General features: G+C 55.5%; 1 protein-coding gene across 3 annotated transcripts; it reads right to left on the minus strand.

Moving 5' to 3' along the window:
- Positions 1-3: 3 nt before the first annotated feature.
- PHF19 (PHD finger protein 19) lies at positions 4-9,936 on the minus strand. Of its 3 annotated transcripts, XM_054174255.1 has the most exons (15): positions 9,503-9,936; positions 8,582-8,782; positions 8,314-8,395; positions 8,106-8,201; positions 7,909-8,009; positions 7,645-7,793; positions 7,199-7,294; positions 6,840-6,908; positions 5,682-5,802; positions 4,610-4,677; positions 4,322-4,492; positions 4,148-4,220; positions 3,785-3,870; positions 3,549-3,644; positions 5-3,097 (listed from the first exon to the last, which is right to left on the minus strand). In XM_054174255.1, exons 2-15 carry the CDS (start codon positions 8,771-8,773, stop codon positions 2,746-2,748), a joined length of 1,752 nt encoding a protein of 583 aa, XP_054030230.1. In that variant the 5' UTR covers positions 8,774-8,782; positions 9,503-9,936; the 3' UTR covers positions 5-2,745. The 3 variants fall into 3 exon arrangements, with proteins under 3 accessions (XP_054030231.1, XP_054030230.1, XP_054030232.1); XM_054174256.1 differs by lacking the exon at positions 9,503-9,936 and having other exon boundaries at positions 4-3,097; positions 8,582-9,464; XM_054174257.1 differs by lacking the exon at positions 5-3,097 and having other exon boundaries at positions 3,545-3,644.
- Between the last annotated feature and the right edge of the window lie 6,161 nt (positions 9,937-16,097).

The raw sequence follows: 16,097 nt of genomic DNA on the forward strand, positions 1-16,097 counted from the left end.
TGCATCCCCTACCCACACCTGAGCCAAGGCTTAGCCTTGTAAAGAGACCCTCCTGTTAAGAGTTTAATGGGCTATAACTCATGGAACAATATGGAATTATTTAGGTGTCTGGGAAGGGCACACCTCACCCTGGCATGGAGCACAGCCCAGCAGAACCAGCTGCATGGTGGCAGGCGCTGGGCATCTTCCTGGGAGCACACACTGACCCCCAGGGCCCAGAATCAATAACCCTGACACTAGAAAGAACCAGTGATGGTTAAAAAAAGACCCTTTTTAATTGTACATCAGGCATTAATTACAACCTGGGGGATAACAAGAGGTGGTTATTACAAGCAGCAACCTGAATCCATACATCTTCAGAAGGTGCACAGTTGTTACAGCATCTGGTACAGCTAATGCAAGAGAGGCTCTGCCACCAAAATGTTTTTAAAGGCTCCACATTCAATTCTCTGCAAGAGGCCAGGAGGAGAGAGAGGGACAGGTGAGGAACAGGGGCTGTAGGTAGTGGGTGCTCCCACAAGTGCAATGCCCATTGGCACATCCCATGGGAATTATCCCTCTTAGCCCTGGCAGACTCTTGGCAGCCCCTGGGGCCCCAGGCAGCAACTCAGACAAGGACTTCATAGGCACTCATGAAGGGGAAATACTTGAAGTGATCCTTTGGTAATCTTGAAGTGATCACTTGAAGTGACCCAAGGCAGAACTGGGAGTGACATGCTGGCTGCAGGAGCTGCTCCCTGCCCTGCCAGGGATGGGGGTCCTGGCAGCACATCTCCCAGAAGGACAGGACCTCTGTGGACATGGTTCCCTCCAGATGAGCCAAGATGCAGACCCTGAGGATGCCAAGCACCTCTCCCCAAGGCACATCTGGCCTGGCTCGGCTCAAACCATCTCATGGTTGGAGCTGGACTGACCCCCCTGTCCCAGACCTCATCCTACACAAATGTCCAACAGCTTCTCCACCAAGCACACCACCAGGCACACCACCAGGCAACTCATCAGAAAGGGGTTAAAATATTTTTACCTGCTGAGCCAAACATTCAAGCTCCCAGTATGACACTGAAGCAGCTCACACCTGGCTCACACCATGAAGGGATGTCCCAGGGCTGCAGAGAGGCTGCTGCTTTGCACCATGGCCCCATGTGAAGATTGTCACCTCACAGCCACACAAAGGCCTGGTGCCTGTTAGATGAACTAAAATAGCTGCACTCCCCCCTTCCTGGGTGTCCCACTACGTTGTTTTAGCAGTAGCTGAAGCAGAGGTTTATTTTTGAGGAGTTTGGCCTCTGGTTTGCAAACATCACCTGCTCCCTCGTGCTGATTACACCATGACATTTTTTAAGCACATTTTGGTAAAACACCCTTTTCAGTTCACCAGCCAGTCAGCAGATCCCACAAGCACACACACGAACAGTGGTGGGGCTACAAGGGCAGGGTGGGCTGACAGCAGGACCATGCAAACCCCCAGCATCAGCCGCCCTCCGTCCTCATGGAACAGCCACGGAGGTGATGGGGGACAGATGAGGAGGACAACATTAAAAAGATATCTATCTCTTAGAAAATAATCTAACAAATCTGTCTGATATTAGAATCTGGTTTTAAAAGACACCAGCTTTGCTCCTGAGCAACCTGGCAGTATTGCTTCAGCTCAAGAAGGGGCTTGCTCCTTCTCTGCAGACCAACTGACCCGATGTGCTCACCAGCATTGACAGTACACTGGCAGCGAAGCGTGGCCACTCTCCAGCAAGGCACAGTCATGAGGCCATTGGGGATGGCCACAGGGATCCTGGTACAACCCCCTCCCCACACCCTCTCTGTCCTCTTTGGCCTTTTTGGTTTGTCTTCTTGTTTGGCACATTCAGGATGAAGAATCCTGTGGGAACAAAGGCCTCGGGCTGCAGTCTGTGAAACACCCGTGGTGGTTTTAAGGCAAGGGCATATCTTTTGGCCAATCTCTTCCAAGACTGTGATTGTCAGAAGAACAGGGACGTGAAGCATCAGCACATGCAGTCCGGGTCATGGGACAAGAGCAGCCCCTCAGCCATGAAAGTCAGCCACACGTGGGCTGTTTAGGGGGCACTTCCCACTCACTTTAAACAAACCACATTCCTGTAATGAATGGATTTAGGAGGAGGAAGAAACCCCCCCATGCTAGCTATGGAGAGAGTGGCCCACCATTTCCTAGGGGCACAGGGATGGGCTGTGAAGGCACTGGTGAGGGAGGTGCTTCTTGCTTCGCAGCAGGACCCCCTCAGATCTGCTCCGTAAGGCTTGGCCGTGGCGATGAGTCAGATTGTGCCAGGCACCAGCACCATGTCCATCTGCATGAGCAGCTTGTGGGGTGTCCCCAAAAGGGGCTTCCCCAGGGGGTTCCCAGACACAGTGGGGGAAAGGCTGGGCCTGCTCACTGCTCTTCGCACCACCATGATGGTGCCTCACGCTGGGCCAAGGGCTCTGTCAGAAAACACAGCTGGGCTGCACACTGTGCATGCACACAGCCAATAAAACAGTAACTGTTCAAATGAGAAGATGCAGCAGCAAGGCTGTGAGTCCCACCCCTGGGCAGCACCACTGATGGCACCAGCTCAGGCACTGGTTCAACCCATGGCTGTTCCTGGGCAGCCAGTCCTGGCTAGGACCCCCCAGCGTGGAAGGGTCCCAGCCCTCCTCTGCTTCACGGCGAGGATCTCATCATCCCAGTCTGCTCTGGTTTGGCTCCAGGAGAGGCTGAGGAGCTGGTGGGGCTCAGTAGGGGGTTGTGCCTTCCCACTCCACCAGGTACTGCACCTTCCCCTCCAGCGTCACCCGCCGTGCCAGCACCTGGTACTTCTCACCACAGACCAGCCTGCCCGCCGCCCCGAAGTAGCTGCTGATGGAGGACTTGAGGTGGGAGAGTGAGGAATCATCCTCGCTGATGCTCTCAAAGGTGTGGCTGTCGATGCCATTGTCTGGGTGGTCAGGTCCACAGGCTACCTCACTGCCTTCAGAAGTGCCCATGGCTGGGCACCCACCTGCCTCCCTGCCATTCCTCTTGGCCCCTGCTGAAGTGTAGACTGGCACTGCCAGCTTGCGCTTGCGGCTGCCCATGGTCCTGCGGCTGCGAGGGAAGGAACAGTGGAGGCGTGGGGGTAGTACCCAAAAGGTGTTCCCTCCACAGTGTTGGCTGTGCCCACTGCCCTAAGAACCTGAGGATGTATTCCAGGAGTTCACAGACTCACAAATTGTTTTGGTTGGGAGAGACCTTTGAGATCATCCAGTCCAACCATTAACCCAGCACTGCCAGGTCTCCACTAAACCGTGTCACTCAGCACCACATCCGCACAGCTTTGAAACCCCTCCAGGGATGGGGACTTCACCACTGCCCTGGGCAGCTGTTCCAGGGCTTGACAACCCTTTCAGGGAAGAAAATTTCCCTAATATGCAACTAAACCTTCCCTGAGCAAAACCTGAAGCCAAAAAACTCCTGTCCTCAAGAGAGGGGCATTTCTCACCCCCTGACTGTGCCACCAGGACACCTCCGGAAGGGAGCAAGGGGGCACAGCCCTCACCTGGACTCGTAGGAGAGGCTTGTGGTGGCTGAGCCCGAGGTGCTGACAGCATCCGTGGAATCCACGTCTGATAGGAAAGTCTGTCCTGAGCTGGCACTGGAGATGGGATGAGGAGTCAGCCCCAGCCCGGCACAAGGGGCACTGCAGCCTCCCCACACCTCCCAGCCCTGCCTTCATACTGAGGCATTTAAACCACACCCCCCTTGACACCCACCCCCCAGGGCGGCTGCACAGACCTTTTCAGGCTCTGAATTTCATCCAGTGTGAAGTCAAAGATGCTGGCCAGGTGGTGGTTGGTGCTCCAGGCTGAGGTGAAGTCACTCTGCAGCCAAAAAACAAATTCACTCATCCCTGCCGAGCCCAGCAGCACTGCCACATCCCTGGCACTGTCACCCTCTGTCCAGGTGCCATCACGCTCCTTCCCATGGCCCTGCAGCCTCTGGGAAGCCAGCCTGGCACAGGGCAGGGGACAGGGGCTCTCCCTGCCTGCAGAAGTAGGAAAACCTCGCAGGGAGCACCCCCGGTGTGGGGCCAAGGTGGGTTCCACTCATCTGCCAAGCCCCAGGACGCTTGCACAGAGGAGGGGCCAAAGGACTCACGCTGGGAATGGCATCCTCCAGCAGGAACTTGGCCCTTTTGCGCCGCGCCGCCGCTCGCCGCTTCTGCTGCTGGCTGCAAAGCACAGCGGGGGTGAGGCTGCTGGGCCCCCTGGGGCAGAGCAGGCATGGGATGCCGCAGTAGTGGGGGGTACCCAGATGAATTTGACTACTCACCTGTCTTTGTGGACATACTTGCTTTTACCCTTCTTCTTCAGCTCGCAGGAGCTGCTCTCGCTCACGCCGGGGGCCTTCTCCGGCAGCACCTTGCTGGGGGGGTTCGGGGGCACGCGGATGCGCAGCCGAAAGATGCATTTCTTCTTCTTGATCTCCTTCCCACACAGAAACCTGAGCGGCAGAGGCGAGGAAACAGCCCTCAGCCGAGGCTGGGGCGCTGGGGCACGGGAGTATCCTCCATCACATCCCACGTCCCCATCCCTCGCCCCACCGTGCCCAGGGGCTCACCTGCTTTTATAGCTGTTGAGGGCATTGAGAAGGTGGGGGCCACGCTCTGAGATGGGGGTGCCCGTCAGCTGCGGAGAGACGCCGCGGTCAGGCAGGGCTGGGAGCCTGCTGCCGTTATGCAGAAACTCAACAGAGGGGGGACCCCGAACGCCGGGAGTCGGCTGCCGCCCGAGGTCAGGCAGCGCCCAGAGCCACGCGGGTTTGGCATCGGCCACCCTCGGAGCACCCTGCGGGGAACCCATTCGTCCCCCACGCGGCGACAGGTTCCCAACACACCCTGGGTTTAGCCCTTCTTCCAGCTGTAGCTCCAGCGGGGAGCTTGCTAGGCACCCAACCAAAGGAGACGCAGCACAAAGGAAGATTAAACTAACTTTGAGCAGAGCCACCCCTGGAGCCTGGGGTTTTGCAGATGCCCAAGCTCATCACCACGACGCCAGCAGCACTGTGGCACTGCCAGCACATGGGCATGTCCCCTTCTGCCATTCACCCCCCACCTGCCCCACCTGTGCCCCAGCCCCAGGGAAGGGCCTTCAGTTATGCCCAAGGCCTGTGTCCCCATGACTGTTGGCACTGCTTCCCAGCTCAGGGAGAAGCATCCTCCACCACTCCTCCACCAAGCTGCCCACTGAGGATGCCCCACTCTGATGCCCACCTAGGGGTGGTGAACAGTACACTGGAGTTTCTGCATGTCCCTGTGGGTGCAAACACCCCAGGCCAGGTGGTCTTGCCCACAGAGGTACCAGGCAGGTGTTTCAAAGCTCTTTTCCTGCATGGGACCAGCTGAGGAGCAGCCAGCTTGGGCCATGGCGAGCAGCACTCTCAAACTTCTGACCCTTTCCCAACAAACCACATGCAGACACAGCTCCAGGTCAATGGTCACTGAGAGAAGTCAACCCAAACAAGGTCAGAGCTCGCTGCCCCACCATCTCACTGCTATCACTACCTTTAACCAGCCAACCTGCCCCAGCCTTGGGGGCTTGGCCACCACAGGGACCTCCTAATTGAAGCTTTGAGGACAGTTAGCTGTGACATGTCCCCAACAGCATCTCTCCAGCCCAGGCTGTGTTTTTACCTTCCCAAGCTGCAGTGGATCCCAGTGGTGGTTCACAAAGGCCAAGATCTCCTCAAAGTCGAAGTACTTCTTCTTGCTCTGTACACCCAGGTTGTAGAGGGCGAGATGGACAACATCCACCCTGCAGGAGCAAAGTGGGTCAGCAGCTCACCCTCTACCCAGCAGAACAGTACCCACCATGATGCTCTGCTCTGCCAGTGCAGCTTGAGCACACCCTCAGCAAAACCCTTCCAAAACCTTCTCACTGAAAGCCAGGACTATTCCCATACCCCATGAGGGAAGCAACTCAGCCTGGACCACGTCCCAGGGGATGTCATAGCTAGGACAGAATTCCCTGAGCTTTGGGAAGGGCTGGGGTGCTGCCTGGAGCTGGAGGGAACTCTAAACACTGAGACCTTTGAGCCCAGGGACTGGAGAGCCTGCCATTCCCAGCACAAGTGCCCAGTTTTCCAGCTTTTTAAGAAGCCCCAGCCATGTGCTCCTGCAGCAGTTAGGCACAGGAGCAGGGCAGCTCTTACATGAAAACAGACTGTTTTAGCAACACAGCCTATCAGGTGGGATATTGCACTCAAGACTCTGAAAATGAAAGCCAAGCAAACATATCCTGCAGGATTTTCCTTCTTCTTCTTCCAGCCTGCTGTGCTGCTTGGTGCAGCATCCCCGAGCCAGCCACGTCCCAGCAGCCTGAGCACCAGTAACACATCTGACACAGCTGAGCACAAGGGGAACAGCAGGGAACAACTGGGCTGCTGGCACTGTTAATGCACTTTATGAAGTTGCTTCCAGAGCTAGAAGGTATCGACTGCAAACTTGTATTTAATCACAGAATTGGATGGCTTGCCACCAGTCACTTTTTGCAGTTATCTTCTGGCAGATATGTTCCTCGACTCCCAGACAAACAGCAGGTTTGGGGCATACTGAGAGACAGCTTCCCTGGGAAACAGTCCCATGGGGCAGGGCAGGAGCTGCATGCCCAGGGTCTGTGGCCAAGCAAACCCCCACAGCTCAGGGCTGGACTGAGATGAGCAGAAGGTGCTCTGGAAGCTCACACTGCTGAAACACAGATCTAGAGCTGGTCTCAAGATAGTCAGGCACCAGCCAGCCCAGTACCCTGCAGCCACTCTGGCACATCCCAAAGGAGCCAGGGCCATTTCTTACCATCTCAAGGGCAGGCGCTTGATGTATTCTGGTCCCTGGTTGCATACAGAGCAGAAAAACATATAGAACCTGGAAGAGAGTGGGAGGGAGAGCGCTGGGGGGGGTCATCCCCACAGCCACACAGGGTCTGGGGATGGGTCACGGTGAGGACAGTGCTCAGGGTGCCAAGTGACAGCATGGCCAGAAGAAGTGGGGCTCTGCAGGACAGGGCAAACTGCCTGCCCCCAGGGCAGCTGATCCATGTTGGTGCCACAGCTGGATTGGGGAGATAAAGACCAGGGACACATCTGCATGAGGTCCCCACAAGAAGCCAGCTGCAGCATCCAGCACCAGCCCAGCTAAGTCCAGAAGGGACATACCGGTCTCCAAACATCATGGGGTCACTGAGGCACTGGGTGCAGGCTTCGTGGAACCACTGCCGGCAGCGGTAGCACTGCAGCATCTTCAGGTACCACCTGAGGAGGGAGAGGAGGTGGGCGACAGCTTGGACAGAGTGTGGCAGCCACTGCCCTGATCCCCTCCCAGGCACAAACCCTCAGACAGAGAGAGAAAGCCTGGCCCTAACTTGTGTTTTCTGCAGCCATGGAGGTAGATGCAAACAGTGCCTCTGGCAGCGAGCAGAGACCCTGAAGGCAGAGGCAGTGTGGGCAGCAAAGCCACCAGCCCCAGGGCAGTGCCTTCAAGCTGGGGACTTCTCTCTTGGGGAGAAAAAATCCCCATCTGGATCCCATCTTCTTTTTGTGACTGTTTTTCCCCACAAAATCATCACAACGACCCTCCTGGCAGGTGGGAAGCAGGAGCTTACTCGCCAGGGCCCCCACAGTAGCAGTAACACTGCTGCTGGTTGGTCCGGTGTGGGGAGTCCCACTCCAGCAGGTCAGGGTTGTAGGACAGCACCATCTTGACAGCTTGCAACGTCTTGGCAATGGCTCCCTTCTTCAGGGCACCCCCCTTCTGTGGGAGCAAGCAGGATGGGGGTCAGCACAGGTGGCTGGGGGCCACATCGTGCACTGCTGTGCCAAGGGTGGGCAGCACGTGGAGCAGGCAGCCCCAGGCAGCCCCTACTCACCCGCACGGCCAGGGCAAATATGCAGCGGCGGCAGAACCATGGTGTCCCCAGAGGGCCCTCGTGACCGCTGGCCACTGGGATGTGGCACTGCTGGTGATAACCTGTGGGAGGGCTCAGCATCAGCATCACCAGGCTGGCCAGACCCTCACCCCTGGGGTGGGACACAGCAGACCCTGAGGTGATGCATCTGCACTCACCCAGCCCACACTTCCCACAGATGAGGATTTCATTCATGGGGCCTGAAGTCTTCCCCAGGCAGATGTTGCACTTGGGCTCCTCCCCAGGGACACCGGCTGCAGGACAGGGATAGCAGAGTTGGAGATGCACAAGGCACAACCACGTCAGTGTGGGGCTGGGAAGGACCCCCAGCATGCTGGTGGGAAGAGAGGACAAGGCATCACTCACCATGCTGGATGTCCTTCCAGAGGACCCAGTACTTGGAATTGTCCTCAAATGTTACAAGGCAGCTCTGCTTGGAGCCACTCACCTGTAGGGAGACAGAGACAGAAGAACCTCTGGGCATCAGCTCCCCATTCCCAGCACTTCCCAGTTTGCCCCAGCCTCTTGGGGCTGTGGGAAGCTTCGTCTGGGGTGTGATACCCAGGGGCACACCTGCTGACCAGTACCACACCCTCTTGTATGCCCACCTGACCATCTTGGGTGGCCACCTTACCCTTTTGATCTTCCCAAGGTAATAGAGCCCATCTGTCCAGCGGCACAGCACATACTGCCCCTCTGTCAGCTTGACCATCAGCTCTCTGCAGCTGCTGCCCCTCTGCACCGAGGCAGCGCCCGGTGCTTGCTGGACGCGGCCAGCAGCTGCGTAGACATCCCGGATGATGGGGTTGAGCTTGGCAGTCTCCATCAGCAGAGCCTGGAGGGGATGCACATGCTCATCACCCTGTCCTTGCACCCTGACACACTGTGCCCATCAGCTCAGCACGGGGATGCCCGGGGCTGCTCCAGCCCCACCAGCAGATGCCCAGGACCCCAAGACAAGTGCTGACGAGCCGCGGTCCTTTAGGTGAAATCAAAGGGAGCAGCCACAATCTTTGCTGCTATTGAGGAAGAGTGAATTAACCCCTTGACTGCCTCAGGTCCTGCAGCATGGAACCACCCCACATGGGACAAGGGATCATGCCGCCAGCCCGCACAGGCTCAAGCTCGAGAAGGGGCACATGAGGGAGAACAGTTTAAAATTTACTGTGATTTCTAATCCACCATTTCCCAGGAGTTTCTCAGGCTCCCAAGCCAACGGGGACATCCCCGCTGCAGGAGCTGGGACGCAGCAGCTCCACACGCAGTCAGTGAAACTCACCAGCCCACTTTCAGCAGGCTGCTGGAGCTGAAGGCGGACAGCCTGTGCTCAGCCTTGGCGCGGAGCAGTGGCGGAGCCCCACGGCCAGCACTCAAACAGCCCCGAAATCACTTTTTCCCCCGAGCGATCTGCGCTCCCGGCTCGGCGAGACGCGTCAGGTTACGCCGCGGGACCCAACGCGAAGCCTCCCCGCGCTGCGAGCTCTGCCCGCGCCCGCTATTAATAAATCCCCATTCCCCCGGGACAGGCTGGATGGGCAAGAGCCGGCAGACTTACGGTAAACCGGGTGCGACCGACAGAACCCCGGAAAGAGCTTCTCCGGGAGTGGGGCTGGCGGCGGCTGCGGCTGCGAGCTGCGACATGTGCCCCTCAGCACGGGGCTGCGCCGCGGCAGCCGTTATGAAAGCGGAGGCAGCCCCGAGCCCGGCGGAGGGGGATCATACACCGGGACAGCTCCCGTCGTTCCTCGCCGTCCCGTGGGGGAGCTCCCACGCTGTGCCGGGCAGCGAGACCCTTCCTGGGGCACTCAACGGCAGGGCACACCGAGCCGGCTAACCACTCTTGTAGCCCTACGGCGGGATCGGGACTGGGTCCGGTGGCACCTGCCGACGGGCAGCCCCGGGAGCGGCGGCCGCGGGTCCCGCCGCCATTGGCTCATTCAAAGGCGCCGCGGCGCCCGCCCAGCCCCGGCTCCGGCCCCGCCGCCCCGGGCGCTCCCCGCCGGGCTGCGCACACACACACCCTCTGCAACCTCCACCGCTCCGCTGCACTTACCGCTGCTGCTGCCGTCGCCACCGGGCCGGGTCAGCGCCCGCCCGCCCCGGGGCCTCGGCGGGGAGCGGCGGCGTGCGGCGGGGGCAGGGAGCGGGGCGCCATTTTCCCGCGCTTCCCCCCGCGCCTCCCGCGGGCATTGACGTCCCGCTTATGCAATTAGCGCGGGGCCGCCTCCGCCGCCTCCCACGGCTCAGGTCGCATCGGCCCGGCACGGCCCCGCTGAGCGGCACGGAGACAGACGCGGGGGCTCGCCGTGTGCGCGGCACCCCTGGTGCGGCGGCAGAACGCCTGCAGCGGCGTGGGGTACCTGCTGCTGTCCCCCGTGGATACTTGCCGCTGCTCCCCGTGGGTACTTGCCAACCCCTCGAGGGTACCTGCCGACATCCCGTGAGGTGCCTGCCACCACCAGTGGGCACCTGCCACCCTCCCCTTGGCAATCTGCCACCCTTCCCATGGGGTACCTGCCACCCTCTCAATGGATATCTGCAGCTGCCTCCTGTGAGGTACCTGCCATCCTTTCTGGGGCACCCCACATCTCCACCCCCCCACCAGCTCTCTGCACTCACGTACCTGAGGATCCCTAGGGGCACCAAGGGTCAGGCACAAACACACCACCCATGGAGATGGCACCCACTGACCGTGGAGAGGGCGCCATCACCTGTGCCACACACAGGGGACCTCCCTGCTTGCCCTCCCCCTGACTGGTGTCTGCAGCCGGGTAGGGGCATCCCCCGGGTGCCCCAGGATGGGTGCGGGCAGGGTTGCCCTGCCCACAGCACTGCCCCAGGCGAGGGAACACCCTGTGCTCACTGGGATTCCTAGAAACGGGGGGAGCCGTTCTCCGAATCTCGACAGAGAAAATCAATCACTGCAAAAATGCTTTGGTCGGTGCCAAGAAGAAACCGTAAGGATTTGCTGTTTGGTGGGAAGTGCTGCCAAAAAAGAAATGTTTTCAGGCCTGCTTAGGCAGCCGTGAAGCTGATTCCTGGGGCGGAGTCTGGGCCAAGTGCAAGCAGAGAATTTTATTGCCTCTAATCGATGAGTTTCTCCCATGCTGGGATTCAGAGCAGACCCTCAAAGAGCTTCACTGCAAGTGAGCAGCTCACCAAGAACCAGCAATGAACGACACAATGCCAAAACACCCTTTAAACACCCATGTAGAATTCTGTCATCTTAGAAATCACGGGTTTTAATCTAGCTTCTCCAGAAAACAGCGATGTTGGAATGTTCCCTGTGCTGTGGCTGCCCCGTGGCAGCCAGTGGGTGATGCTGCATGTGTGAACCTGATGGGAAATTTAGCCCCCCAAGCAATGGGTGCCCTAGGGCTGCTCTCCTCTTTGCTTTGCTGCTCGCTGGCTGGAAGGCAAAGCCCAGTGCAACATAAAGACAGCAGCAGGCAAGGACCCAACATGCCGTGCCAGGCTGTGCCATGCCATACCTTGCCATGCTAAGCCCTGCCGTGCCTACGCCCAGCTGCTGGGGCTGTGTTTGCAGAGGTTTAGGCAGCTGTGAAAAATGCCAGGTTGTTGCCTGGCACGAAACACCATCCTTGGCCTTCACGGGGAACCTGACGCATCTTCAAACCAGCCCAACGACCAAACTCTGCGGTGAGTCATGGTGAGCCCTGAGTCACCCGGATTAAAATAACTCTTGCACCATGACTCTCCCCCTGGACAAACCCAGTGCTTGCTTGCTGCAGTAGCTGGTGCTGCCTTTGACCAAAAGCAGGTCGCTTGCTGCATGTGCAGAAGGACATTCCTGTCCCAGCCTGTCCCTGCCTGGCACTGGTGCAGCAGCACATGGGGATGTTCTTACACTCTCCTCTCCACCCACTGTGGTTTATGTTTGCAGCATCTTGGTCGTTTGCCATGAGAATGTGGATGATGTGACACACAAGTCAAATGCAAGATCAAGTTCACCATGGGTTAACTGGGGGGAACCTTAGTGAAAGCCCTCCAAGCACAGAGAGGGCACCCCAAACCCAGCACCTGCCAACGGCGACAGCACAGTAACAGTGCCCTGGAACAAAAGTACCACAAATAACTAAAATAATATTAATAATTATAAAGGCATGTGCTCCTGCCACACCATCCACCACCCCCACTGAGCCTGGCCCCAGCTCCTGCTGCTGTGAGATACTAGATGCTGCCCTCCTCCCCTTTTTCCTCCTCCACACACCTGTCAGGCTTTTCCCTGCACACTCTTTGGGAGTCAGGGGAGCCACTGGAGGTCCTGTGTCCTCGTCACCATGCAAAGGCTCATGGCCTTGGCAGATGCTGATGCAGGGCTGCCGGCAGCCCCTAGAGTGGTTAGACACAGCTGAGTGACTGGTTTCACACCAGTAGGGCTCCAGGGACCTTGGTGGGATGACACCTGACATGCTTCACTGAAGAAGCAGCACCCACCTGGGCCTACACCAACATGAACATTTCCATGCCACACTCATAGCCCCAGCTGAAGGGAACTTGGCACAGAGCCAGCAGAAGATGCTGACCTGCTCTCCATGCCAGGTAAGTGAGGAAGTTCCACTTAAATCATGTCGTTAGGAGTGGACTGTTCTGTGAGAAGATGAACAGAAATCATCAAATCATAGGAATCATGAAGGTTAGAAAAGACCTCTAAGATCCTGTCCTCCTATCACTAGTTACTTGGGAGAAGAGAGCAACACCACATCACTGCAACCTCCTTTCAGGGAATTGTGGAGAGCCAGAAGGTCTCCCCTCAGCCTCCTCTTCTCCAGACTAAACAATCCCAGTTCCCTTAGGTGCTCCTCATAAGACTTGTTCTCCAGACCCTTCACCAGCTTTGTTTCTCTTCTCTGGACACACTCCAATATCTCAATGTCTTGTAGTGAGGAGCCCCCCCAAAAATACAATGAATGGGACCCCAAGTGATAATGCAAAGCCAAGTGCCAGTGATCCCCTGCCCTCCTCAATCAGGGAGCAGAGCCAACACAGGCTCCCAGCACAGGTCACCCTAGCTCATTCCCCACTGTTGAACTTCCAAACAAAATCAGCATTTGCAGAATTATTTGAATGGATCTCCCAGTAGTTAACTACTCCAACATCCTCATTTTGTCCTTCATGTTTTCATTGTGCCCCTGCACACTGCACTCACAGAGGTAGGGAAGGCACTTCCCTGCTCACATGAGGAAGGAGCAGCCAAAGAACCATGGCTCAGCTGTGTCCAGAGCAGAGCCTGCAGCGAGCATGGGGCAAGCAGCTCCTTTCTTTCTCCTCTGAGCAATGCCCAGAAATTGGGTGGCTTCTTTTCACAATGTTTTTCTTTCTTTGAAAACAGGAGTGGGAGGAGGGGTTGTGTGTTGGCTTGTAGTCTTGGAAACCGAAGCCGAGGAACACTGAATGGAAACCCAAACAGGAGGCTGCCTGTGAACTGCAGGCCTGGTGTGGACACAGGATCTGCAGAAACGACTTGCACTGACTGCGGCCACTCCACGGCTTCCTTCAGCCAACTGATCTGGGGCTGCAGCACACACATCATGGGACAGCTCTCAGATACTGCTCAAAACAATTCACAAGTGCTGTTTCCTGGTAAAACAGAACACATCCATTGCATTAAACAGTGCTGCAAAACAGGCAGCTTGAGGTTGTGGATGTAATTCTCTCTTCTTCTCAGTTAACACTTCCCTCTGCTCCTTAGGTCTCAACCAGCTTTTCACTGAAACCATCTGATTGACCAACGCAACCAAGTGAAGCTCAAAGAAGCTGTGTGGAAGGTAACAAGTCCTTTTTCTGTCATGAAAAAGGGCTTATAAGCCTAGAAGTTTGCCTGATCTCTTTCAGCTTTATCAGTTGATTCGGAAAAATATGACATTTCCCTACAAACTTTGTCTTTGGTTATTTTAGACCATTGCAGTTACAGAAGTACCGTGACTCTTTGCCAACCAAGCCATTATACACAGAGCAACCAGTCCTAATTTAACTCATTACAGCTCTTTGTCATTTTTCTGCATCATCTGATTTGGTCCAGACTGAAAAAAACCCCAAACCAACCAAGCAGCCAACCAAAAAACCCAACCAAAAAACCCAACCAAACCAAAACCCCAAACCAAATCACTTTGGCTGCTCATTTCTGCCACAGAAATGATTTGCTGGATTAGAGAAGTCTGGGTATCACTCCCATTTCAGCTTCTTTCCCAGTTAAATTGCATCCATTTCCTTATCGAGACGGTTTTGTGGCTGAAGGTGTCGGAGATGAGAACGGGGAGGCTGGTGCAGGAACACCGGAGCCCGCAGCGCCGTCTGTGGAGAGCGCCGCGGCTCAAAGCATTCCTCCCGGCCGCGGTAATGCGCGGCGGAGCCTCGTGCGCGGCGGCACACGGGGAGCCGGCTCTGCTGCGAGCCCTGTCCGAGAAAAGTGATATTCCAAAGGGCACACTGCAACAAAGGTGTGGTTGTCATTAGGATCCAAGCAGCTCAAGCTGACATTCAGCTATGCCTTTAAAATGAAGAGCATTTAGGTGCCAGGTTTCATGACTTTTTACTGTTTATTTAGCATTAATTTCATCCCTCTCCTTTCTTTTTCTTCCCCCAACCCCGTATTTAACTTAAGCAATTGCACAAGACGTGAAGAGCTTGGAAGTGTTCTTACAGCTGTGCAAGTTTTGTTATGAAGGGAGCCCTTATAGAGTTTTGACACAGACATGTTCTGTGCACATCTGCAGCTCCTGAGCATCGGTCAGAAATGTCATCTACCCCAGAATGAAAGGAGGGAGAGAAGAAAGGAAAGCAGATGAAGGAGAAAAAAAAAGAATAAAGAAAGGGAAAGGGAGGGAAAGAGAGGAAGGAAAGCAAGGAAAGGAAGGAAAAGGAGGGAGGAAAGAAAAAAGGGAAGGAGGGAAAGAGGACAGGAGGAAGAGAGAAGGAAGGGAGGATGGAGTCTCCCTCTCTGGAGATATTCAAGACCTGTCTGGATGCGTTCCTGTGTGATCTGGTATAGGTGATCTTGCTCTGGCAGGGGCGTTGGACTGGATGATATTTTGAGGTCACTTCGAGCCCCTAATATTCTGTGATTCTGTGATCTTAAAGGTCTTTACCAACTGAAACAGTTCTATGATTCTAAGTGAGTGCTGCAGCACTGCTCAGCTGTTTCTACAGCAAAAATGCTGTATCTCCAAGTTGCTCAATTTCCTATCTCACAGTGAAAACAGCACACAAAGCTCTCTTAAGTTAGTCAGCTTTACTTAGAAAATAAATAAAATTGTTAAGAAAATACTAATGATTGTAATAAATACAGCACTTGTCAGAATTACACAACATGAAAAGCACATTTTTAGGCATATTACTCCCCGTGGTTGCACAAGCTGGCACAATACTGCAAAAGTAACTTTCTGTCCCTGAAAGAGCATTTTAAACATGGAAGACAGAAAAAGATGGACAGAGACTGTGTATGTATGATGGCAGGGAATATCCAGCACCTTCCCAAACAAGCTTTGATAGATATTTGTTTACAGAGGGAGTTATTTTGAAATGTGATACTTCACCACAACTAATTATTTTAAAGGCTGCTGCCCTGATAGAAATGAGAGATTAGAAGAATCTCTCCCTGTGCCAGCAGTTAGGCTGGAGGTTAGTCACAGCACAGGGCACTTCACCAGCTCTGCTAGGCAGCAGTGGTTTCCATGGTTTGCAACACAGAAGTGGTGAGTTTTTCCTTTCCCTTTATCTCTTGGCTTTGTGTTTTCAGTCCAGACATGGGAAATATTGCAAAGGAAAAACGCATCAAGTAATTGCATAAAGGCCTTTCACTTACACACACACACACCAGCCCTGTCTGCAGGATCAGGCCTTGGGGTCTGTACCCAGCTGTCCCCTGTCCTGTGGTACAGCTCACAGTGCTGGACAGCCTGCACTGCAGCCTGAGGCTGCTGGACGTTCAAAACCTGCTGCATCAAAACCCATCTCAGCTTCACTGGTTCAGCAGGGAATGAAGAGGGAGAGGCCTGCAGCTTGTTGGGGATAAGGTGCAGCATTTGAACTTCACACACATCCAGACATTCCCAAGCTTGATTTCCTTATATATAAAAATATAATTATTAATTCCTTACCTCTACTTAAAAGAGAAAAAAAAGGACAGA

This window comes from Dryobates pubescens, chromosome 29 (genome assembly GCF_014839835.1).
Source record: "Dryobates pubescens isolate bDryPub1 chromosome 29, bDryPub1.pri, whole genome shotgun sequence".
Taxonomy (NCBI): Eukaryota; Metazoa; Chordata; class Aves; order Piciformes; family Picidae; genus Dryobates; species Dryobates pubescens.

Excerpts from the sequence above, each read along its gene's own strand:
- PHF19 (XM_054174256.1), bottom strand. The coding sequence starts at position 8,773 with ATGGAGACTGCCAAGCTCAACCCCATCATCCGGGATGTCTACGCAGCT. Across the intron at positions 8,396-8,581 it reads ACCTTGGGAAGATCAAAAGG|GTGAGTGGCTCCAAGCAGAG; the intron begins GTAAGGTGGCCA and ends GTCTCCCTACAG. Across the intron at positions 4,221-4,321 it reads AAGTATGTCCACAAAGACAG|CCAGCAGCAGAAGCGGCGAG; the intron begins GTGAGTAGTCAA and ends TGTGCTTTGCAG.